This window comes from Simochromis diagramma, unplaced genomic scaffold (genome assembly GCF_900408965.1).
Source record: "Simochromis diagramma unplaced genomic scaffold, fSimDia1.1 OVJJ01000302.1, whole genome shotgun sequence".
NCBI lineage: Eukaryota > Metazoa > Chordata > Actinopteri > Cichliformes > Cichlidae > Simochromis > Simochromis diagramma.
The window spans coordinates 411,935-439,024 of NW_024386792.1; the positions used below are offsets into that span (position 1 = coordinate 411,935).

At 43.1% G+C, this 27,090-nt stretch overlaps 1 protein-coding gene across 2 annotated transcripts in view; it reads left to right on the plus strand.

The window, feature by feature from the left end:
- Positions 1 to 4,788, plus strand: part of grin2ab (glutamate receptor, ionotropic, N-methyl D-aspartate 2A, b) — a 114,239-nt gene extending 109,451 nt beyond the window's left edge. For both annotated transcript variants that reach the window (XM_040023659.1, XM_040023660.1), the window contains exons 19-20: positions 409 to 1,192; positions 1,287 to 4,788. In XM_040023659.1, coding sequence (XP_039879593.1) covers positions 409 to 1,192; positions 1,287 to 2,289 — 1,787 coding nt within the window. In that variant the 3' untranslated portion in view covers positions 2,290 to 4,788. The remainder of the gene's footprint in view (positions 1 to 408; positions 1,193 to 1,286) is intronic.
- The last annotated feature ends 22,302 nt before the right edge of the window (positions 4,789 to 27,090 follow it).

A 27,090-nucleotide genomic window follows, 5' to 3' on the forward strand; every position in this document is an offset into this window, starting at 1 on the left:
ATTTGCAGATCTTCTGATCAGGTTCATGTTATATTAAATAAAAGCTTTAATTGGAAGAACAAGGGCATTTCTAAACCATAGAGGGGTTCTACTAACTGTATTTTCTGAGCTCTGAGCTCAAAACTAATATATTGCGCCAGCGCAAATCAGGAAGCCGTGTCACCTGTAATAAGATCGTTCACATAGCAGCTGTCTTTTCTTTACATTGTGTGTATGCGTGAGTAAAGGTGACTACTTTCACCTTGCTGACTGTCATGTCCACGCGTTCCTCGTGATTAGAAATACATTAGATGCCACACATTGCATGTCGAGGCAGTAGATGATGTATCAGCTGACCTGGCTGAGCATCCAACCAATCGTCCATCTTTTGTATCTTCTGTCTAAGGTGCATCTCTCCTTGTCTCCTAGGTAACTCCCTCCATACTCTGCCTCAGAAGGGTCCTGGTCTCTATAGCAACGCTGCGGGTCCACAGGGCTTCCTGTCATTGTCCGGGAGGCACAAAAACCTCCTCAATAATGCTGCGCCATTTCCTGGGCAACAAAAAGCTCCACCCCACCAGACCAGCCCCAACAAGCCCCAGCTGTCAATCACAGATGACAACGGCCAGACCCGCCTCACCGGGGCGGGCCTCACTGCATCAAAGCCCCGAGCCTTGTGGAAGAAAAGTGTCGAGACCCTGAAGACTCAGCCGAGCGTCGTATCTCCAGGCCACAGCCCCACCCCTGCATCTGGGCCCGGACCGCCACAAATGAAGAGCCAGCGCTACCTACCCGAGGACCCACAGCACTCGGACCTCTCGGAGTGCTCCAGTCGGCCACCGTCACACAAAGATTCTGACTCCATGGCAGCAAGGGGCGGATTTAAGCCAATCAATCAACTGAGGAAGAGGGGTGGGGGCGGTGGAGGAGCAGGCGGTGGAGGTGGAGCATCCAAGATCTACTCCATTGATTCAGACCAGGCCAGTCTCCAGTCCGCTCCCCCATACCAGCGAGACAGCCAGGGGGGAAGTGATGAGCACCCTTACCCCCCTGACCTGTTTCCACCTGACAGCACATACCCGCACACACTCTCACACCAGTCAGACGCACCCATTTTGCAGCTGAGCGCCAGCCTCCTACACCACAGTCACAGCGCTGAGGCCGACCTGCACTCTCTGAAGGATAAGAAATACAGCACCTACACTCACAGCAGGTATTTTATTTAGCATTAATCGCACATAAAGCCCCGTTTAAGGTGCTTGTTTTGTCTCTTTGTGTATAATCAGCTGCGTCTTCTCTCCCTCTAGTGTGAAAGAGAAGGTCGGAGGTTCATTCGAAGCTCCAAGCGCAGGTCCAGGGACGCAAAGTGTCAGGCCCGGCCACTGTCGCTCCTGCCTCACCAAGCTGAGCGGTTACTCTGGCCTCTACACTGTTCGCTCGCCACAAGCTCGCTGCGATGCCTGCGCCCACCTGGGGAATTTGTATGACATCAGTGAAGACCACCTGCACTCGCACTACTCCCACTCACACCCTCACCCACACAGCGCGGACATGTTCACGCACTACCTTCCCCAGAGCGAGCTGGGCCTGGTGGGTGAGGGGGACGGGCTTGTCAGCCACTTTGAGCCCACCCCTTCCTCCCCGTCCCCTCTCCCCACCTCCTCCTCGGCCCAGCACCTCCAGCTGAGTCGCCAGCACTCTTACGAGAATGTGCTTCCGGACGGCATTCCCGAGCGGCAGTCGCAGGCCCACCCCCACATGCGGGGGCTGAGTCTGCCTGACAGAGATAGGGAGAGGGAGCTGACCCTGGATGAGGGGGCCTATGCTAATGTTCTCACAATGCGCTCTGATCGTCCGCTGAGCAGCCGCAGCCCCCCCTCTCCCTCACCCTCCCACCACCACAGTTTGGACACCCCGATGCCTCTGCCGCGGCGCTCGAAGAGCCTCTTCCCCGACCGCCCATCCCACAACCCCTTCCTACAGTCGGCGCCGGGCACGGCACAACGCGATCCTGCCTCCCAGGCTACAACACGAATGCCACAGAGAAATTCCGCCCATGAGCTCTATAAGCAGCGAATGCCTGTGTCACTTACCCTGGGTAACCATGGCAACCATCACTTCAACCAGCATGGCGGCCAGGTCGACCAACAGGTGTTCTACCCTCCGCAGGAGCCTCCCGTTGTGGCCTACATGGTCCCACCTGCTGCCTCGCAGCCAATGAGCTATGTGACAGCGCCGCGAGCCTCGAGCGCGGGCGGCAACCGACCCCGGCTCTACCGCCGCATGCCCAGCATCGAGTCTGACGTCTGAGAGTCACACACAGCACACTAAAAATCTCACTGAAACACACTAACACGCACGCACGCAAAGAAAGAGGTGTGTGTGACCGGACGAGGCAGCTCTGATTCTAAGCACATGCACAAGAAACACACACACAGACAGACACGCACACATGGGTGAAAAGCGGGAAGCTCGGGACTAAAAAGGTTAACAGCGAGTAAATAAATCATTGTTTTCTTTACCACACCCTCCATAGGTCAGAGATGGGAGGGCCACAGGGACAGCTGGAGGCACAATACAAGATGAAGAGAGTGTGTGTGTGTGTGTGTGTGAGTGTCAGTGTGTGTACCAGCCTCGAGCCGCGGGCAACAAGGCACGAACTGACAATTTGTCCGACAAGATGGATCGACATCCTGTGGAATACGAGGGACACTGTACACGGTTTCTTAACGCCAGCAGTGGGACGTAAGGGAACTTGTGATGAAGTGTTTGGAAGACGAGCCGACCTGTCACGCCCTCTCACCAGCCTCTTGGAGATAAAGGAGACACACAAGAAACCCCTTTCTTTCTGAGATTACACACACACGCATATTTAACCTAAACACACCCACCCCCCTCTCTAGGACTCTCCTGTTGCACTATGATTTCTACAGTCAACCCGTATGTTGTCTGAGCCTCCAAACTGCACTGCCAGCATGGCTTAAAGAGTAGTAAACTTCACTTAGAGTAATCCTTGACTTGAATGGAAACCACTATCTATGTAACAGACCGGGCAGCGGGCAGCTGGTCAGGAAACAGGTCTGAGAAGTGTATCGGCGCCCGCCCGCAGACGTACAAACACTCGAACACACACGTGCTGTCTGTTGTTACGGGGGGGGGGGGAACCACAGACTGTTTGTCACTGTTGATGTCAGATAATTGAACATTCCAAAAAGTGGTCCGAACGCGGCCACCAGTTAAAAGCCTCTCAGGATGAGGGTGTGTGTTCTAGTGTTTTATCGATCTAGAGACATACAGTATAGCATCCTTGCTTCCTCTCTTAGCTAGCCTTCAGGTCATACTGCATGCTTCCTACTGCCCTGTGTTACAGTTAAACTCCTATACAGGGTCATATATGCACACATCCATACATGCAGACACACACACATACACATACGCAGTAGTCTAGGATAGTAGTGTAGGGTTGGGTGTGTGTGTCGAGGCTACAAGATAGCTTCATTTTGTGCACTTTGTAGATTTTATACCCTGCCACCTACACAAGACGTTTGACCAAAAACACTTTTATACTGAAAAATATGAATATTCTCAGTCATTCGCTGAATAGATGTTTTTTCTTTTCTCTTAATTTCTTCTTTGGCATTGGGGTTTAGGGCACCGTTCCATTGTGAGGTCGGACGTTTTACAGTGTTAGATAATGGGGTACAGCATCATGCATACAGTATACACAACACAAACTTGAAATCTTTCTCTTCTTTTTGAACTTTTACCCGCGCTCCATCCCCTCGCCCTGCCCCCTCCCACTGATCCTTTTCCTCCATCCCTCTCCTTAACCAGGTTTCCTCCTCGATTCCTCTTTTTTCACTCCCCCTGCTTCCTCCTGTAGAGTAGACCGAGTATGAGAAGATTAAAGTTCAGTCGTGGTGTTTTTAAAAAAGAAAAAAGAAAAAAAACTCAACATTTTGCTGGAAATCACTTAACATCAGTAGCTGTGAGAACTCGTTCGGCTCTCGTAGGATCCCAGTGCTTTTTTTCTAATAACTTTCTATGTCAAGCAAAGGAGCCGGTTTTAATGTCTCCGTAGTGAATTTAGAGGCTGAGTGTATCGCTGTTGCAGATTTACTCATCTAATGAATGCTCCTGGACGCGCGTCAGAGTAAGCTGGTACTTGTGTGGCTCTTGTGTTGGCGAGAACACGGCGCTGTGTTTCAGCACTGAGAGTCACGTGGCAACGCGGAGAGTTTGCAAAGTGACTCGTTACAGAGGCAACACTCGCGCACACACAGACACACACACGCACACAGACACACTCAACAAGCTGGCAATGTGTGTATGAGTGTTCTAGAAATCCATAATCTACTGAGTAAGGGCACTGATTTGTTTTTTAAATTTATTAATTAATTTATTTTTTAACACAAGGATTTTGATGGAAAAAGGACTTGATATCCCATTAGCTGAGCGTCTGTCTATTCTCTTTCTTTCTATGCTCTATTCTCTCTCTCATACGCGCGCACACACACAGGCAAACCACGCTCACATATATCTAATATATATATTGGCTGCAAAGAATGCGAGAGAGTTTGAACAAAAAACAGCACCTTTGAACGGTGAACGCTGCCCCTCTTTTGGTAATCTTAACAGGTTTGATGTGTGAGTTATATGCACAATATCAGGTTGCAATATTATACTTCTGTACAGAGAAAATCTTTGTTTTAAATGTTAGAAACTGATTTCATTTGTTTGATTTGAATGGTATTAAGTGTTGAATTCATTTCAATAACAACGTGGCTTTTTAATTCTGCTTCTTAAAAACAAAAAAAGACTGGCATGGTTTAGATTATCGTGATTTTGTTTGCTTTTGTTTTTTTGTGTTTTTTTTCATTTATTTCTTTATTTTTCCCCTCTGGTGTGTTGCTGGTTGGGACCTCACTGTACAGTCGTCACTGCTGGGTTAATGACTAGTTAACTATGCCTGTTAACTAGCTGCACGTAGCTGGGTCATCTGATTCACACTCAATGAATAATGATCGTCCAGCCTGTGTGGTTAATACAAAAACCCCCTCCCACCCACGTAGTTCCACTACAAGTCTGTGCTGTTTTACCTGTGAGCGAGTGTGAGTGTGTCTGTGTGCGTGTGTGTTTTACACCGTGCAGGCATTTATATAAGACAGAGGATGTGTGTATTTACAGGTTGTTTGTGGTGTGTGTGTATGTGTGTGTGCTTTTCTGGACTCTCTTCCCTTCGTCCCACACGTAACCTTCTGACCTGGCTCTTACTCATACAACACAAATACAGCTAGGCACACACACACACACACATGTTGCGTCTGTACCGTTGTGATTAAGCGAGCATGAGGTATGCGTTTTTGTATGTCCACCATCACAGGTTTTTACACCAACCTTTTGGTTTTACTTTCAGATTTTTCAAATTGCATGACGTGCTCGTGTTTCTGGTGGTACATATTTTGCTGCAACACCTAAGTTCTCCCTGAGTTAGACCTACTGGACTACACGAACCAACACGTACCCTTCCATGTCTTGGTCAGAGGCCTGGATGGTTACACTTCCTGGCTCCTGGCCCCATGATGTCAGCGGTAAGGCACCCGGCTGGCTCCCACATAGCCGCTATTGAGGAGCACGCTTAGTGTTCCCAGGGCTCAGTACAGATCTCAGTTTGGCCCAGGTGTTCACACACAAACACACATACACTGTACTAGGTGGACAGAGTGTGTTGGTGTGTAGTCCTGTGGGTCTCCCTGCCGTGTATCTCACTTGTGTATAAGTTCAGGGGTTTCTAAGCTACTAGTTGTGTTGTAAATACTACCTTGTCACTCAGTACCTCTGTACAATCTGTAAATAAGTAAAGGTTACATTTTTCTACTTGTCTGGGTTGTGTCAGTTCTTCTGTCTGCCACTAACGAATTCATCTTTAAAGTGTTAAACATGAAGTTTAAGAAAAATAAAACACAATTATTCATTAGCCACTTTTAGACTAAACAGATCCAGAGAACCAGGAACCTTCCTGGCATTTCTACTGTCTGCATTAGCAGGGCTAATAGGAACTCTGAGGCGATGTAATGGCCAACCATCAGGTGGTATCTTCCTGTTTTGATGCTTTATTGTCTTGTAATCCTATTTCAATGTCTTCATTTTCTTTATTATGTGCTTTTGGCCCAGAGATAACCTTTCACAGTCCTTGTAACTGACAGAGGAATTCACCTCTGGGCCTCTTTGCTTAGGCTGCTGCCCCCGCGACCCGGCCTCGGATAAAGCGGATGAAGATGGATGGAATCTTTGCAAGAAATTCTGAAACTTCTTCTAACCCTGTTTTTTGGGGCTGAGAGTGGTCCTATAGACATTTTCTTTTTGTGGGCCAGTCCCCTAAGTTGGGTTTGCCTAAGCTCCATTTACAAAAAGCCAGTCATCTTTTTCCATGTTCTTTTGTATCCTCACAAAAATAAGCTCTATGACTATCCATCCATCCATTCTTTTCCACTTCAGGGTCACAGGGGGGTAGGGGCTGGAGCCTGTCCCAGCTGTTATAGGATAAGAGGTGGAGTACACCTTAGACAGGTTGCCAACCTGCTGCAGGGCTAACACATACAGTCAGACAATTATTCACACATTCACACCTATAGATTTGGAAACATCTGAAAATATACATGGAAATACAGTATGGAAGGCAAAATAGCCTGAACTCGTAGCTTTCTTCTCATTTCTATCAGTAGTCTCCAGGAATAGTTCTCCAGGCTTTTACAGGGACAATCAAAGCTCTTATTTTGAATGTTGGCTGCCTTTTGTTCTGTTCTCTGTTAAGATTATCCCACACCGCTTCAATAAAGCTGAGGTCTGGGCTCTGGGGAGGCCAATAAATGACTGACAGTGCTCCATTGTTTTTCTATCCAGGTATGATTTTAATGAAGCTGTTGCCAATCAGATGCTTTCCAGATGGTGTTGCTTTGTGGATCAAAATCTGTCAATATATTTCTGTTCATAATTCTATCCATTTTGACAAGATCCCAAACACCACTGACCAAAATGTAGCTTCAAACCACAACAGAGCCTCCACCATATTTTACAGATGGTTGTAGACACTCACTGCTGTACCTCTCCTGCCTTTCTCCGTACACATTGATGATGATCTGCACCAAAATGTTCAAACTTGCTGTCATCACTCCTTAAAGCCTCTTCCCTTTGATTATGAGTCTAGTTCTGATTAACTTCTCCCTGTTTACCCTCAGTATGAAAGGCTTCTTGGTAAAAGCAATATATAAAACATCATTTGTTACATTTTTAAAAAGGGCAGTACTTAATTACTCCCTGGAGAAAGTATTTTGATACACTGCTCGTTACATTATTCAGTCTTACATGCTGACACAAACCCTTACCTAATGACCTAATGAAAAAAAAAATACATCAAAAAAGACACAATCATAGCTGTAATGTGATTACTGAATTTAGAAAAACAGTGTGTTACACTGATGCATTATCAAAAAATGAAACGTGATCACAACCGACACTTGTGTTCATCCAATCAAAGTACCAAAAGCATCGAGAGGTGCAATCACAGTGTAACGCATCTATCACTATCGCTGCTACCACGACAGGTTTCCAGTGACAGCGATGATATCGTGATACAAAGATACTGCAGTACAATTTGCAAAGCCATGATGTATGACTTGCCTCTATCATCTGTGTCACTGAAGAAGAAAAAACACTCCTGTGAAGACAAAAAAGCAGGATTCCTGTATCCACTTCACTGCAGTCCCATTGTGTGTGTATTATCATTATTACTGTTATGTGTTAATTCAATTACATAGCTCACTGGTTTGCTTTTCTCTGCTGTCCTCCATTCTGCCCCTTTGAGTGTCTTTTCCAACACTTTGCTCTCATAAGCGCAACAACGAGGCATCATAAAGCAGTGACTCTGGTAACTCTCCTTCATGTTTTCTTTACAAAAAAATATCTGTATTCAGCACCACTGTATATAAGCAGTATGAGCCACAAAAAAAACCCTCACTAAATCTAATAGCTGCAATATGATGATTCCCAGTTTCGGCACTATAGAAACAGAAACTACCTCCAACATTTGTACTTGGAAAAATTCCTGCTCTCCAAAACTACCCACTGACTTATTAATGTGCAATAGATAAAGCAGGTTATGCTGGAGGAGGATAAAGAAACCTGGCAACATGAGACATTTAGTATAGCTCGTATGCCCCGTCAGACTGGGCCTCTCTGTCTGCTTCTGTATGTATCTCCTTCCATCTCTGCAGTTTACTGACTACTCAGAGAAAAGGGCTTTTTGGATTCTGCTGCAAAAGAGCTCTCTGTCCCTCTCTCTGTAGGCTTTCATAATGCACCCCTGGTGTGTGTGTGTGTTTGCGCGCACGATATGTGTATATATACGTGTGTGTTCAGATCAGTGTTCTGGTAAAAAGCTTTATTTTTATATTTTTGTCTCCCTCAGGAGACGGATGCTCTAATCTGGGCTGAAGTGGGACAGGAGAGGGGAGCAGGCAAGAGCACGTAGATACACAATCGCGCACGCACAATTCTATGCGTGCTGCAAATCGGCACACACCGAGGCTGGAGGATCTGTCACAAGCCACGGACCAGCTGCAGCCAGAGGAAAAAGGACGAGAGCAGAGAACAAAGACACGAGGACTCCCGCTGCAGCCATCCAGACTTTCTTTGAGATGTCTTTGTGTGGAGGAAACATCACAAAACACACCACAGAGCATCTGCACAGGCCCACATGAGTGTATAATTGTGCACAAGTGTGTGTGTGCTTCTTCCAAGTCTAAGTGCGAGGACCACAACGGCCTAATTCTTCCTGACGTGATCCATATGCTCGTATCTAATGGACAGAGCAACAACACACACTCTCAGACTCGAGCCTCTTCCTCTTATTTAATTAATAGAATGGAGCCACCCCACATGTCAGGCTGTAATGTAATTACTGTAACACACAGGGGCAGAATATATATGATCATTGCCCGCCTGCAGTAACTTACAACGCACTCTTAAATGTGGATATTCCTGCGGATACACAGACATAATCCCAGGGCTACACACACAAACACACACACACACACATCTGACTGGGCCTTCTCCCACATATAGCCACTCTCTAGGGGTGTGAGATGAAGCAGATAAATGAAGATAATTAATTTCCTGGATTAAGAACGTCTCCATCTGAGCAAGCCCCCGGCTGGAGAGGAGTCAGAAGGAAAACAAGAGGAATAAGTCAGAGAGAAGAGGATGATGGAGGACGATGAGGGTGATGGTGCTGACTTTGACAGGGCCGCTGTAGGCTGTTGGCTCTTCCCTAGACTCCAAACATCCTCATTAACCAGCAGTCAGCCTACTCACTTAACACGTGTGTTAGCATGCACTCTTGTGTTCTTAAACTGCTCTGATCGTGTGTGTGTGTGTGTGTGTGTGTGAGAGAGAGAGAGAGCAGCATGTCAGCCTACACACTAAACAAACCCATGAAAATTCATAAGGACCTGGTGACGCCTACTCACTAATACTAAAAATACTGGAGTGAGTTGAGCCTAGTCAGAGGAGAGGAAAGGGGAGGAAGGAGAGTGAGAGAGAGAGAGAGTGAGGAGATGAATAGAGAGGAATGAGAGCGAGCGGCAGAGGAGGAGGGGGAGGGAGAGAAGACGAGATAGGTGTAACATGAAGCAGGGGAGAGGAGAGCAGGAAAAAAATGGGAGAAATAATAGTTACATCAACTGCATCAAAACTTGGAACATCTATTCTCAGCCTCCAGCGGTCAGCGCTCACTTTGTGTGCGAGTGAGCGAGTGTTTCAGTGTGAAAATGTTTTCCCACTTTCCCTTGATATCATGAGCTTGAGGAGAGAGGCAGGAGAAGTTTCAGTTTTTTCCCTATGTCGACATTCACAGGCCGTTCTCGTGCCGATCTGATGGGGATTGACAGGATTTTACCGTCAAAGTCATCGGTGCAGCAGGGGGAGGCAGGGTGGGAGGGATGGGCAGTTTTGGATTTGGAGTTTTGCCTTTGGGACTTGAATAGTCAAAGGAGGACTTTTTCTTTCTGGATGTCTGGACCGGAGCCGGGCTGCTCCTTTCACGACTGCAAAGGTCGACTTTAGGACGGGTTCAGTGAAGCTGACAGATGACGTTTGATTGACAGCGCGGCTGTGTTTCTCGAAATCCCTTTTTTCAGCATTACATCTGTGAAAGGGATCAAAATCAATACAGAGCCAGAGACTACGTTTTATAATTCCACACATTCATCTTCCCTGTCAAAACCTGCCGCCTACATTACCTGTAACGCAACTCAGAAGCTCAGCCTGCAGTAGATACAGAGGTCCCGCTTCTTTCTAGCTCCACACCTCCAGACTTTTTTTATTTTCATTTGAGTCAGACTCACCTGAGACACTGCAATCACTGAGCAGCTTATGAGACCTACAAAGACATTGATGTTTGAAATCATTGTGGTTCTCTCTTAATAACTGGTTGTATCTTATAGTCAGTAAATATTCTTTAAGGCTTAACAGTTGAATAATAACTCATTTAAAAAGGCTCTATCTGCTGGTCATCAGATATGAAGTGCCCACTGAGTAGTTGCTGACTAGGTTTTCTGATTGGTACACAGTGATTTCTTACAGCATTTTTACATAGCAACTGGTTGCTGTTGAAAACAACACACATAAGAGCAGAATCTCTGTAAAAGTTGGTGCCAAAGCTGAAAACCAGGGGATGTTTATGCTGTGGAAATATTCCTGCGTTTTTCACTTAGCGTTCCCATTATGTGACAATTCAAGATGCAGCCTTCTTATGTAACCACTTCTCACTCTTTACAGACTCCATATTAAAAAATCAGCACTAACAAATGTCTTCAAAGTCAGCCAACTAACAGTCTGAAAATAACTCTATTGTTACCCAATCAACAGTAAGCAGTGTTTAAAGGTTCTCGTTCAGTATAACAGTGCGTCTGGTTTTAACTTTGGCTGATGAAAGCACTGATATCTTGAACTTTCACGGTGCTTGATCTGAACCCTACTTTTAACTGAAAAACAAGTGATTATGGTAACTCTGGTATTTAGCATGCATGGGTAACTGGACAGACAGCACAACAATGTGAAAAACTAAGTGAACCCCATGACTCAGTAGCTTATAAAACCACCTTTAACAGCAATAACTATACATTTGTGTTCTGTATGACTTCATCTGTCCCTGACATGATTTACAGACAGCTCTCTTAAGGTCCCACCACACCATTTCAATCAGGCTTAGGTCTGGATTTTGACTGGATCATTGTAACACATTGTTTCATTTAATTTCTTATTCAGATATTCTGTAGCTGCTGTTGGGATCATTGTCCTGCTACATAACCCAGTGTGGGCCAAGTTTTAGCTGTTGGACAGATGGCCTCACATTTGACTCTAGAATACTTTGGTACACAGAGGAGTTTATGGTTTATCAATGTTCCCAGGTCCCGTGGAGCTGTGGCCACTTTGGTCTCATCTATCCAAAGAACATTGTTCCAGAACTCTTGTGGTTTGTTGAGATGCAACTTTGCAATCCTAAACTGTACAGCCATGATCTTTTTAGGGAAAAGGGACCTTCTCCTGTAAATCCCCCAAAACAAGTAATTGTGTACTTACTTTTTCCACTGGACCACACAGAGCCCTTTCAAAGCTGTATTCTTTTTCACATGAGTGTACATAAAACATACTAAAACATACCTAGAGATCTAACTGAAGCTTCACTGGCACACTACAGAGAAAGAATTTGATCCAAGACTGTATGTTGTGGTTAGTAGTGATATTGAATGGTATCTTCTTACTAATTTAATTGGGCTCGCCATATTTGCTGCTGGGACAATTTCTCTGGATCAGCAGATTTGACCAGTGGTTTTGTTTGTTTGTTTGTTTGTTTGTTTGTTTTTGTTTTTAAATCTGAGTCTTTGCAAATTCTCCAAGCTTACTGTCCAATACTTAATGCCTTTACTATTTAATGTCCGGGATAAACGACTCCTTTCACATCTTTGATGTGGACTTTCTACTGGCTTTACTGAACACTGACAGCTGATGTCTGAATGACACCACAGTCTCTGTCAGTCAGCTCAGTTTGAGCAACAAAAGCAACATGGCCTCTTTGGTAGGAAGCTATAAATCTGAAATAAGCACTGTGTGAAGCGATGTCACTCATGACTGATGACAACTAGTCCCTGTCTCACCTCCTCCTTCTCTCTCACTCACACACAGAAAGAGTACCTACCACGCTATGCTTATGCTAATAGCTGTATGCTAATCAGGGTGCTTCCAGGTGCAAAAATAGACACAGAGCATTTAGAGTAAATTTAGCTTCAATAACCTGGCTAATCACACCATTAATGTTACATACAGCCGGTTGCACACGTGCGCAGTGTCTGGCATTGTTGGTACTCTAATAGAAGGTTTCCACCTGACTGCTGCTGGCTGAGGGATGCTGGGAGGCAGGAACAAGGAATTGGACAAAACTCTGCTCCGTGTGCATCTCTGCTAGCCTCTCAACGCGTGAGAGTGTGTATCTATGAGAGCCACAGCTCCCAGACTTCACGCCGTTTTGTTGTGTTTGTTTTATTTTGTCTCGTCTATAAATGATGAAGCTCCAGGCGGGAGAGAGAGAAGCACTCAGCCCTCCCCGGGGGGGAAAGTGCTTGCCGCTGGGCATCGTCCCCTCTGCATCACCCACCTCCTCTTCCACCCCTGAACAAGGACAGTTTGTGCATATGTGTTAATAGAATGTACAACATGTCTTAACATTTTGGAGGCGCTTTTTCATTCGAAGCATTCATTTTATGTCATGCTGCTTTACTCATTAGTTCAGTGACACAGTCATTTGTCAGAGTCCAGCCTGTAATTTATCTAGCATCTCTTCAAACACTCCTGTTTACGACATGGCTGACCTTGTGAGAGATCAACATGACCATCAGCAATAATATTTATTGTTCGTGTCATCTGCTTGGTGGGGAAAAAAAATAAAAGTTTTAGCAATATTTTGTCGCCCTGATGGAGAGAAATCTTTCTGTCACTTAATCTGAGTTTGCTCGGTGAGATGGGGATGAGGGCAGCGTCTCGACTTTGATGTGGCATCAAATCATGATCTGAAAGATGCCAAAAAGGCACGATACAGTACCAGGTGTACAAATGCTGTAGGTCCTGGATGCAGAAATGTAGATAACTAGTCAACATGCTGCCAACAAAGCAACATAATAAGTGCTTTGTTATTGTGAACACCAGCCAAAGATTATAATCAATAATGCAAATTAGTAAAAATGCACAAAAAAACAAGTTTTCTGCAGTTTGACTATTGAAAATACCTTTACTACTCATTCTATTTAATGATTTTAAGGGAAGAATTTGACAGTTAGATAAGAAAACTGACACCAACACAGATTTTTAAAAAAAAGATTATGACACTGGGTTTACATGAAAGACAAAAAATAAGCAAACAAAGGAACAACTGTGTGTTGGGCCAGAGAGTGAAGGAGCCATTGTGATGTCACCCACTAGTATGTGAAGCCCCTTTGTGAGGCGTCATAGTTTTAACATTTGGGTTGCTGTCTTGTCGGTCTTTCACAGTGAGAAGTAATCGTATTGGGATGAGAGGGTCCAGTGCTAAGACATTAGCTGCTAGCAGACAGCTACAGCTGGCATCTAGCTGTCAGTCAGACCCCTAATAATACAAATGTTAAGCCTTAGGGGGGGAAGCTATGTGAAGAGGGAAAGAGGCTTAAACTTATTTTATGCACCAAGCTGTAAAAATGTTTATTTCTTACGGAGCCCCAGAAGGGACATGGGAGAAAAAAAATTACGATGAACTTTTGCGAGATCTCGCAAAACAAACTCGGGATCTCGCAAAACTTTACGCAAAACTTTACGCAAAACTTTTGCGAGATCTCGCAAAAGTTGAATTCCAACAATGGCGGCAGCTACGTAGTTGTAATATTACTCTTTCTGGGTCACGAAATAAACTTCTAAGATATTTTGAGGCGTGAATGTAGTTGTGTCAAATATCTGCTCGGTTTACAAGACAACACACATTTGCAAAAGTGCTGCGACGTTTTCGGAGATCTGACACCCACCATCTCGAAGCTAACGGGAGGTCGAGACCTACTACTTTGTTTTGCAATATCTCGCAAAACTTTTGCGAGATCCCGAGTTTGTTTTGCGAGATCTCGCAAAAGTCCGTCTTAATTTTTTTTTTTCTCCCATGTCCCTTGCGGGGCTCCGTAATTTCTTCTCTAGAGTTGGACAATTTAACGTGGAAGTGTTGGGGGACTGACTCACTTTTGGATCAAGCTTCAAGTGGCCACTAGAGGAATTGCAGTTCCATTTTTCATCCACTGCAGCTCTGTTGCTGTGGAGTCACTTATATGGACATCACCTTACCTTTCACAAAGGCACCATAAATATTGAAATCCTCTTACTAATTATATATAGTTTTCAGTCATTATACTCAGCTAAGTGGATCGCCTTCTGGATCTAGATCCGTACTCACACACAGACATGAGGGTGATGTCATTTTTGTCAATTTGTCAAAGGACAAGTGAGCAGCAAAATAGCTCGATGGTGATCATGAGCTCTTCTTAAAATAGCAGTACAAAGTAAAACTTCAGTTAATGTGATATTTCATGGGAGAATGACAAAAAGTTGTGTTGTTGGCAATGTTTTTGTTGAATAAGCCCTTCACACAAACCTTTTGTGGAGTGGTAAGAAAGCTTTTCTATCCTCTGTTATTAAGGTCCATTATTTAATAGTGATTTAGTCCAGTCACGTATAAATCATCATGATAAAAACATCCTGTAAAAAACAAAAGACAAAAAAGGTCAAATGAACCTAGAAAACGCATTTGGTAGCCTCCAGTTCAATCACAGGTGTCTCCCCCTGCTGGCCATTAGAAAGAATGCAGGTTTAAAAGCACTTTTTTTCACTGGCTTCATTTTTAATACATTACAGAATGCTGTGTGCTGCAAAAATGACTCAAGGAAATCAACTCGTACATCTTTTGTTTCGAAGGTCCTATTATCACTTTTTTATTATTATGAAGATACGAACATTCGCTGAGGAATTTCAAATAAATTTGTCTCATTTAACTTTGCAGTAGTTACCCACGCTGACCCCTGTCTGCACCTCTCTCTGAGTTTCCTTTAAATTTTACAAAAATAAAATGCAGTTAGTGATTTGTTAAAGTACTTGTCACTGTCAAACATGGCTTTCAGTTGAGTAAGCCGCTTTTAAACTGTTCAGCAATGTTGGCTGAGGCAATAAATTATGCAGCTCCGACCACAAAGATGTTAAAAAATGGAGTCATGTGCGCAGTTGAGGCGAGCTCTGCATCTTTTAACCATCGTTGGCTCGCTGTTTTGGAGCATCTCACGGTCAGAAGAAGCCTGTAAGTCCACTCGACAAGAAGAATCCTTGTCCACACTTGTATTGAATTATGTTCCCACCAGGAGTTAAAGCCAAACTGGAAGACTCGACGGGAGGCGGGGATCACACTGTAGAAAACTCACCGCTGGGCCTGATGCATGTTCCCCACTGGCTGAATATGGATTTACACTTGAATCCCTCCTGCTGCGACACCTCGAACGGTGAACATTGTCTTGATCTCTTATAGTTTACATTGCTGCACACACACACGCACACACACACACACACACACACACACACACACACACACACACACACACACACACACACACCTAGTCTAATGTTGCTAAATAAGTACAACACAGAACAAAGATTTCTGATTGTCTTTCACGCTGCATGGACAGTCCAGGTAACACTGTGTCTCTGTCCAAAGTGTTTGAAGAGTTTCATGCTGTCTGCAACATTTCCTAACCGTGGGAAGCCCTCAGCCTGCGTCAGATCTTTGTTACTTAATCACTCAGACATTATTTGTTCCTGTCGACTGGGACATACAAACTGTGGGAGGTTTTTTTTTTCCTCGCTGACACTTTGACAGTGTTTTGTGGGTGTGGGTCTGTTTTCATGTGATCAAAATATATGTGTTCTTTTCTGTTTATGAGACAGTTAACTGTATATGGAGGTGTACACTTGTTTATTAGGTACTGCTTGTTAATGCAGTAGAATCTAATCAGCCATTCAAATGGTGGCAGTAACCCCGATGCCGGAAGGCAGGTAGTTGTGGTCAAGATGACACGTTAAAGTTCAAACTGAGCATCTTTCAAGGAGAAGAAAGGTGATTTAAGTGATGTGGCATGGTTGTTGCTGCCAGACAGGCTGATCTGAGTATTTCAAAATACATCCATCTCTTGAGTTTATAATATCCAGCGAGTTCAGTTCTCTGGGTGAAAATGCTTTGTTGATGCCAGAGGTCAGAGGAGAATGGCCAGACTGCTTCAAGCTGATAGGAAGGCAGGAACCTGAAGATGTAGTTCACACAGGCTCACCCAAAGGAAACAACGGGAGAATTGAAAAACATCGGCTGGTCTGATGAGTCTCCGTTTTTGCTGCTACATTCAGATGGCAGGATCAGAATCTGGTAAACAACATGAACTCATGGATCCAACCTGCCTTGTGTGAAAGGTTCAGGCTGCTGATGGGGGTTTAATGGTCTCAGGGTACCCCAGAAGGTTGATTCTGTTCATCTGGACGTAACGTTTTCAGTGGGAGAAACGTTTCGTTACTCATCCCTGTGACTTCTTCAGTCAGAGACGGAGACAACTTGGATGAGTGATGAAAGATGAATCTATGACAGTAGTTCAGAAAGCAAAAGGGGGGTTCAGCCCAATACTAGGTAGGTGTACCTAATAAAGTGGCCAGTGAGCGTATACCACCTTGTTGTTGTTTTTAAGCTAGGAATTACAATAAGCTTTCATGCACTCACAAACTTTACAGGTCTATGTACAGACACTCATATGAGTTAATCAAGGATTTCAGTCAACGATCCTGAAGCACAAACTTCTTGGATGGTCTGTACTGTTATCAGTCCACGCTCACATTAGAAAGTGAGGAATGCTGCTATCTTCACTTTGGTGTTGGCATCTTCAAATGTTTGATGCCTTCATCCTTCATAGAACATCACTCAGGGAATGACATGATTCATAGTATAGAGGCAGAGCTTTTTCTCTGCCAATTTTTATTCAGATCTCTTTGTGTTCAAGTCTTAGTGTGATAACGAATGAAGATGAGAGGCTTTTAAATGGAAAAAGAATAATAACGTGGTTAGCCAGCATTATGCTGCCTCGAGTAAAGTGTAGGTCAACTTTTCCAAAGTTCCCCAAATCCAGCAAAGATGAGGACAGGGCTGCTGGAGTTAGCCTTTCTCAGTCACTAACCTAATCAATAAACCAGCACACTAACAATCAGTTCTCAAGCCTGTATTCTTTGTCTTTGATTGCTTTGTAGTGTGAAAATTGAGTAGCTGTCACACATGTCTGGAAGAGCTTTTCACACTTTAAATGAAAGAAGAAAGGTAGATTTCTACGACCCAATCACAACAGATATTTTGGCTTGTCGCTGAAAAGCACAGACATAATTAATGGTGTAGAAAACGATGCCTGCACTGCCTGTAGGTGAGCTGCTCACAGGGTGGAAATGTGGTCTGGTTTCCTGTTGGTGGCTGAAAACTTTTGTTTCCCATTGTCTGTCCTGTTATGAGACAAAATGTCATCGCCCTTTCTCGTGGATGTGAGACCAGCCAAGCAAAAGGGACTGCGGACGTTTAAATAATTCATATATCGACCCCGGCAGCGAAGAGCAGGTGGGATTCAGAGCCCCTGTTGAGGACCTTTTAATCAAGGGCTGGATTAAAGCGAAAGGGAACTTCTAACATATGACTCATAAGACCACCTGGAGGAGTTGATTATGTTTGCCATTTTGAGTTTACGTTTGGCTCAGCGGGAAACAGTGAGAAAAACCAAGGCCGGCAGAGAGGCCAATGCAAATCACAGCCCTCTTAGCAGCGTGGAGTGGCTCTGAAATGGCTGTCCACTCGTCCACTTCATCACACGTGATTGTGCAATTGACATCCTACGTTTAACCTGTCCTTTAAAGGACTGGGAGTCACTCACAGCGACTGCAGGCATTTCAAAACCTTTAAAAAAACATTGAAAAAAAGTCGGCGTTAGTGTTTTTTCTAAATTGCAGTAATTGTGGCTGGGAAGCTGTACAGACTAACCACTACAGTGCATTTCATTGGGCTCCTTTTTGGCTCATTCTACTATGCTAAAACGGATGATATGATACATGAAATTTTACTGCATTTATTCTCAGTCATCATTCTAATTAAGAGATTATTCCATTCATTCTCTTAACCGAGTGAGTGAGGCCGGAGCCTAACCCAGCCGTCGTAGGGCAAGAGGCTGCCAGTCCACTGCAGGGCTAACACAGAAAGGCAGGCAACCATTCATGCTTTAATTCATACCTACAAACATAAAGCTTGGCCCAAACTGAGTCATGTAGCAGGACAATGATACCAACAGCAGCGAATCTACAACAGAATAACTGGTAAAGAAAAGAAAGAAGTTGTTACAATGATCCAATCAAAATCCAGAAATAAGAGTTAATTATATGACAGGACGTTTAGGTGTGCCCACTGTTACCATTTCCACTTATCCCAGAGTTTAGTAATAAGGGAACTTTTAGACCAACTTAAGGTCGAATTTGCACTGAATGCTGATTTCTTTTTGACAATCTTTAACCTCCTAGGACCTGGCGTCCACATATGTGGACATCACATTTTGGGTTATTTAGACCAAAATACTCAATTTTGCTCTACAAGGGCCTGATATCCACTTACGAGGACATTATACTGCAACTGTTCTATCAAAATTTTAAACAAATATCCTCACATGTAGCTCTTATTTTTCTTAAAAACAAAAATAAGGTAAAAGAAAAATCTGGTAATTCTTTGTTTTTGCATTCATCGGGCCCCAATCAGCCCAAATATCAAAGAGAAATTAAAAATGCATGCTGTGGAAGAGTTCGGGTCTTAGGAGGTTAAAGGATGATTCAGGTCTCACTGCCCAGCATGAGTGCTGTGGAGCTTTGATACCTTCCAGGTCTTGCTGAGTCTTACTGCGTGAGAGCGCCAACGAGCAAAACTGTCACCTGGGTCAAAATTGGGGCGTTTTGAAAAGTGTTTTGTGTTCATCTGTCCTCTGATAAAGCAGCAGCCACTAAGTGCTATTAACGGTCCAAATTTAAAGGACTAGTCCTTCACTAAAAAACAAAAATGTAAAAAGAAAATGGATTCATTTTCTATTAGTTTACAACTGAGCTGTCACTCACTTTGACTCAATTTCCAGCTGCCATCCCATCACTCTGTGTCATCTGCTCCTTAAATGCCTTAGTGCCTAACAATATGCACAAAGGCTGACTGCCAATGGCGATGGACGGAGCCAGCTGAACTCTGGAGGCCACATCTGTGTGTGTGTGTGTGTGTGTGTGTAGGTGTGTGTGTGTGTCTGAGAGAGAGAGAGAGAGAGAGAGAGAGAGAGAGAGAGAGAGAGAGAGAGAGAGAGAGGATGTACTCCTGTCTTCCGTCAGTGCCCTGCTCTTATAAAAAACAGTTCATCTACATGCACACACACACACACACACACAGAAACACACAGCACACGCATGAAACATAGTTTGCATTAAATACTTGATGAGGTGTGTGAGGCTGTCAGGCATCGTTCTGCAGCTCGGTGAGAATACTTGTCGCATCCAATGAACAATTTTGTCTTGTGTAACGTCTCTTGAGCCTCAGTGTGGGGATTCAGCCCTGAGAAACTAAGTCCCAACAAGCTGCTAATATGCATGAACATACATGCAGCCTACCACGGTGTATAAAAACATTCAGAGGATTATGAAATGTTTGTGTTTAGAATAAGAACACATGGGCTACAACGTGGCCACTTTTCCTCAAGTGCAAATATGAAGTGGATGAAAATGGTGGGATCTTTTTTTTCTTTTTTATAATATCAATATGACACAGTTCAAGGTAAAATCGTTCCTTCGCTAAAGTAAAGGTATCTGTTTAAGGTTAGCTGTGTGTTAGAATCAGGAAAAGCACATAAATCACCTGTGTTAAAGTAGGATTTTTTAAAATTTACCCATTTAATCACCCCAACCTCCTCCCCAGACCTTGCTCCTCCATTGGAGTGCTTTTGTAGCTTGATTTCTGTCTATCAGTTGGGAAGGATAAAAAAGGTTTTTGCACTCTTCTTGGGAGGACATCTCACCTGCTCAGCAGCTAGAATAAGACTAGAATCTATGTTTTTAATTGTATCAGCAGCGAAAACCTAGATCAAAAATCTAAAGCCATGTAGTGCTCAAATGATGATAATTACTTGAAGCACATAGCTGGACAATCCCAGCATCGAGTGTATGTGACTGTTAGAGTCTTTGTTTAGAAAGGTTCAAACAAAGGTCGTTAAACGGCCACTCCTGGGTGGCTCCCAAAATGAGTTAGTCCCCATGCACTCACATTGTCATGTGGTGTCATTGTCATGTAGTGTGTGACGAACAGGGTGTGGACCCAGACAACTCAGCAGACCAAAGCTGCAAAATCGCAGCTTTAATTAAATGCTGACAGCAACAAAAGTAGAACTATACAAGAGCATGAAAAAGACAAGACTGACAACAAGCTGAACTAACAGATAGACAAACACTACAACCACAATGAGGGAGAGCGCAACAACGAACAGAGGAAGAAGCCGACAATATACAAAGGAAGCTGATCAAGGGAAGTGGAAACACATGGGAACACAGCAGAACTGAATCAGTGAGTTCTAACATGAGGATATGTTAAATAAATAATACAGTGTTGTTCGTCTGGTGTTGTATTTAGCTCATTTTAAGACCTGCTAAGAATCAGATGATTTTTTATTGAATCATTATATGTAAAAACTGTAAAGAATTAAAGAGGGCATACATCTTTTATCATATGACTACATGTTTATATCCTGGTGTGGAAAAAAACTGTACAGACTTTGTATTGTATATTGGGGATGTTTTAAGCTAGCTAAATGCACCTTTCTAACCAAGCTAGCCAGCCAGCGGTACCCTTTCCTTACTGTCTGTTTACAACCAAATTTAAAGGATAAGGAGAAAGCCAGAATGCAAAACTTGAGGTTTCAAAATGTTTGCTCACCAACTATGGTTAAGTTGGAGTGGCTACATCCATCTTCTAGAAACAGTCAAGCTCCTACCAGCACAATAACCCTCAGCGGCATTATACATCACCAACAAAGTTGTTGAGCTGGGTTGGTTTGGCTTTTTCAGTAGGATTTGTGTTTGCTATGAAAATTGCTGAATATAACGTGCATAAAGGGAACATACACAGTGGTGTATATAAGGTGTCAAAACTCATCATTAAGGGTACGGGGGTCATCTTTTTTCAGTGATTATCATATGACGCGATGACATAATAACTGATTATAAAAATGTGCTTTTAGCATTGCACACACACACACACACACACACACACACACACACACACACACATTATAGGTCTCAGGGGCTGCACCTTCAGGCCAGATTAGTTTGAGTGACTCAGAAGCAACTCTCCTGCTGTGTAATTGAACACTACTACTGTACCGTCTCTACGCGCGCACTTAAAGAGATACAAGCAGATGCGTACACGAGCACTGTGGTTATTGTGTAAAAGGCAACACCAAGAAGAATTTGGGATGAAAAAGCTAAGAAAGTTTGAGAAGGAGGAGTGAAGAAGGAATATTAAAGTGAGAGGAAAACAGGGGGAAAGGAGCAAATGAGAGCACAGAGAGATGTGAGGCAGAGGGGTGCGAAAGAGAGAATAAAGCAGGGGAGCCTTCTCTTTCCTTAAATACTCCTGCTGAGATGCTGCTCTGCTGATCAAACAACGAGAGAAAAGAGGTGAGGGGGCGCGCGTGGGAGGAGGAGAGAGAAAGAAAGAGATATAGAGAGCAGAAGAAAGGGAAACAGAAGCTGCTGAGCAGAGAGAATGAAAAGGTAGGGAGGAAGATGGGAAAGTGAATGGTGGCAGTTGTCAAATTTGGATTGTAAGAGGTGTGACGGCAGGAGCAAAGCTTTGGCTACGAGATATTAGTGCCCTCTCAGCTCTCCAGCCATCCACTTCTTTTTCTTTTCTTTTTTTTTTTTATCTGTCAGCTTTTGTTTCATCACTGAAAAGTCAGTCATATACCTGCAACAGCAGCAGAAACACTGACATCAGCCCTGCTGGCACTACGCTGACGTCAGTGACAGTGACGACCGCCATCTTAGGGATCTGCAGCGGGGAGACGGAAAAGAAGACGCCGTTCAAGGGCCGGCTAAACGTGCTCACACTGTGCATGTGTTTGCAAAGAGAATTTGTACCCCAATGTACTTGGTGTCAGCAGACACACACACATGTATTTATACACATAAGCTAGGCTGACAGTCAGAACACACACTTGTCACACTTTGAAAGTAAGATTAGGTGATATCACAGTGATTTTTTTCAGCCTTGCATCATGGAAGTGGAAACGTGACAGAGGAGCTAAAAACGTGCAGCTAGCAGCTTTGTTGCTTTGTTGGTTGTTAAAGTGATCTATCATCAGCGCGTACATTTGAAATGCAAACACACAAATTGCTTTTAACAGTGAATTCACATGTTTCCAGTCTTCACAAAGTTAGCACAACAACAGCCTCTGTGGACCAAACTGTGAATCATTTTTTGCGTTGGCACATAAAGTGACCGGATATTTTAATATTCATGAAGTCTTTTCTCACCAGCAAAACTCATTAAATGTAGCTGCAGTCAGATGCTTTTGATTGGTGCTTTTGATGCCTTCGATTGGACACCACTTGTGATTAACGCACTACTTATTAGCTAGTATGTGACCACTGGTTTGAAACTGGCAGGATGGACTAAGAGTGGGTAAAGGAAAAATACTAATTTGATGATGGAGGAGGCTGTGCTATTTGTTCTGTATTTGTGCAATAAGTGTAGACACATGATCAAACAACATGACGCCAACAAAACAAGTGAAGAGCACGGACAGAATACATTAGGATAATAACACCACTGAAACACTTAGAGCAAGGTCAGCATAATAAGCAGTGTTTTCTATGGAGGAAAGGCTGTTTTTGATTGCAGAATATTTAAGTGCAGGGATTCCCAGGAGATCTAGATCCAGCCTCTCCAAGGCCTGTGCTGCTAACCTTGTGGTGCACTCCATTTATACAGCGTTGCCATTTAAAGACCCGTATCCAGTCAGTGTGGAGTCTGTGAGCAGTTATGTGCAGATGAGTGACTTTTTGTCAGTATTTATTAATATGGTTCGTCAGCAGGGTCTGTCTTAAATTCTGACATGTCTATCAACAAACACTATATTGTCAGTTGTATTCACTTACCCATCCAAATCATTCACTTTCATGGCCACAGGTGTATAAAATCCAGTGTTGGGTGTAATGTGTTACTAAGTAACGCGTTACTGTAATTAAATTACTTTTCCACTGAAAAAGTAGAGTAACTGATTACTGTTCATTTTTAGGTATTTTAATTACAGTTACTTACAATGTACTTGAGTTGCATTGTAAAATAATTAAACTCGTTGAATATCATTATTTAATTTCAATAATTTATCTTCTAAACGTAGAAGTAAACTCTGCCGCTTTAACATCGCTGTAGTGCAGCTGCGCGTCATTTCGCGCCAGTTTTCTGCATAGTCGTATTCTAAAGCGGAAGCTGTCGGACTCGGCTGAAGCGAGCGGCTGTTTTATGAAATGGAAATAGTCCCGTATAGGGCTGGGCCATATCATACCATTCACGGTAATACCGGTATAATTTTGGGCAATGATAGAAAAATGAAATATCGCGATAGAATGTGGGTAAAGTGCCTTTGTTTTCATACGCACACGTCAGAAGAAGCATGGCGGCGAAAGCAAATCGTTGAATGAAACAGATGAACCAGAACTGGTTTGTAAAAATGCTGCAACTTCAGTGGTGTGGAACTGGTTTGGCTTTCATCCGTCAGATACACAACAAAGCACTATTTTTGGTAGCGCATGCTAGCGGGCCGTCGTTATTACTGTGTTTTTTGGAAAATATGGCACACTTAAAATCAATCCTTTGATTTTTCTGAAAATCGACAGAGTCCCTTATAATCCAATGGGCCTTATGTATGAATTCTGGTTGTGTTTACTGACCTCAAAACAATTTTATGTCGTACACGGCGCTCAAAAATCTGTCAAATGTTTTAGTACGACTTTGCTAAGCTACGAACCCAGACTGCTTGATGGATTGTCGGAGCATTACGGCTTTATTAGGCAGACGCCTCACGGAGTGATACGTACTGTGCTTCAACATAATATTACCGTATTGTGTGTGTATAACCTCTTTTTAAGTTTTATGGATATTATACATGGTTATGCTGAGGATATGTCGGCCAATTTCCACCGGAAATGCCTTTTGGTTAAACTGTCAGCAAGGAATTTGCATTTGCACTGTTAAATTTTTATATAACTTTAATGCACATAAAAAACAGCTGCTTGTTTAAGTGAAAATACATTGATGTTTGTTTGTTTTTTGCACTAATAAAGTTGTGGAGTTGTAAAGTATTTTGTCTGGTGTCAGTTATATCCTCAGTTATATCGTTATCGCAAATTTTCAAATGTATATCGTGATAAATATTTTTGGTCATATTGCCCTGCTCTACTCTTCACATTTCTGAAACAAGCAGACAAGAACATTACAGTAATATGTAAAAACTATCGGCCACTGTTAATAGCACGAGTAATCTACCGAAGCGCCTGACACGAGAGCATAGACGAACACTTCTGAGTGATCCTTGTTCATCATCCATGGATAACACCGCGGCTACTCCTGCTAAGCAGGCAAAACTTGATTTTACTTCAGCAGCACAGAAAGCGTCTGAAGGTGAGCTTAAAAAATAATTGCAGGCTACATTGTGGAAGAGATGCTACTGCTGCTTACTGTAGAGTCTTCGTCTTTAAAAAAAAATGTATTTATTATTTAAAGATTAATTTCTATTGTTTGTCCACTCAAGGTTTATAGGGATTTTAAGAAGTATTTAGTTAAATTACTTATTGAGTAATTAAGTTACTTTTCAGACACAGTAATTAGATAAGTATTTTAAATACAATATTGATTAAGTAATTAGTAATTAATTACTTTTTTAAAGTAACTTACCCAAAACTGATAAAATCAAGCACTTAGGAATGCAGACTGCTTCTACAAATATTTGTGAAAGAATGGCTCGCTCTCAGGAGCTCAGTGAATTACAGCGTGGTACTGTGATAATATGCCACCTGTGCAACAAGTCCAGTCATGAAATTTACTCACTACTAAATATTCCACAGTCAGCTGTATTATGACAAAGTGGAGATGACTAGAAACCTCGGCAACTTAGCCTCAAGAACAGTGTGCAGACTTGGCAATTTGAGTGATGAGTCTGGGTTTGGAATTTGCAAAGTGTAAAGTCTGGTGGGGGGGTTGTTGTTCAGGAGTTATTATTCCAATGAAAGGATTCATTTCATGCTCCCAACTTTGTGAGAACAGTTTGGGAATGGTCCCTTCCTGTTCCAACATGACTGTGCACCAGTGCACAAAGCAAGGTCCATGAGTGAGTTTGGTGTAGAAGAACTTGACTGGCCTGCAGAGTCCTGACCTCACCCCAACAGAACAGCTTTGGGATGAATCAGACTGCAAGCCAGACCATCTCGCCCAACATCAGTGCCTGACCTCACAAATGCACTTTGGAAAAATGGTGAAAAATTCCCATAAACACCCTCCTAAACCTTAAGGAAAGCATTCCTAAAAGCTTGAAAGAAGAAGACTGGATGTTTTTAAGTTGTTTGAAGACATTTCACCTCTCATACAAGAGGCTTCTTCAGTTCTACAACCAACATGTGCAGAGTTCCAGGTATTTAATCCCTAACAGTTGTTGTCAATTAGGAGGTGGTCACTGACTCACTATTAATCATGTGAGTCATCACATGAGCCAAGGTGTGAAAAAAGACATGGGTCATTACCACCAGTTTTTGGATGAAACCACCGTGAGACTGTGCCCCACCCTATCACGTGACCTATTGAAGTCACCTGAAACAGGTGAGACACCTGGTAAGAGATCTCAAGACTGTAAATTGTAGATTTGCTGCTGTGCTTCAGATCATTCCCCTGTTGTATGACCACTTTAGATCAAGCTTCGGCCTCCTATTTGACTCAAGAATACTTTGGTATACAGAGGAGGTCATAATCGACTCAGTTACTGCAAGAGGCCCAGGTCCCTTGGCTGCAAAACACTCAAATCATCAGCCCTCCATCGCTGTCCTTGACAGTTCGTATGAGGTGCTGACTGTGCACTGTTTGGTTCCCACCAAACAGTGCACATGATCAAACCTCTTCACTTTGTTAACATAAGCAATGCTGCCATGTTTGTTTTCGATAGAAGAGGCTTTCTCCTTGTTCAGTCTCTTTCTAACAATGCTATCATGAGCTCTAACATCTAACATGCTAACTGAGGCCTGTAGGGTCTGAGATGAGCTCATGTTTTTTTCTTTGGTTTTTGTTTTGTTTTTTATGGAGGACGTCGGCTAGTTTTTCTGAGCATTGACTTCTAGGAAGATTGACAACTGTCTTGTTACTGTCTCATCAGTGCCTGTTTCCATTTGTGTTTTGAAATGGTTTCATTCCCTTCCCGGGTGGATGTGTAGCAACAGCTGATCAGTTAATCAAATACATTTAATTAGCTGCTTCTGGCTGCTACTTACCCTCTTAATTCCTATGGAGGCAGTAAGATTATACATTATTTTCACACACTGCTTCTGCATTTTGGCTTTGTGTTTGTGAAATAATGGAACAGTATAATAATATATCATGTTTGTAGCTTGTTTATTTACCTAATTTTAAGGACTTCTGATTGCAAGATTATTTTATAACTTCCTGATATATAAAACGTTACAGTTTAAAGGGGGTGTTGACTATGATTATGAATGCAAGTCCAGAGATGAAGAAGTGTGAAGACAGACAGACCAGGGACTGGAGCTAGAATGAGATGTTTCAAAACTTCTATAATTTCCATATAAAACGTCCCAAATTAAGTCTCACCTGAATCAGACTTTAGTGAAATATATTATTTAAACTCAAAAAAG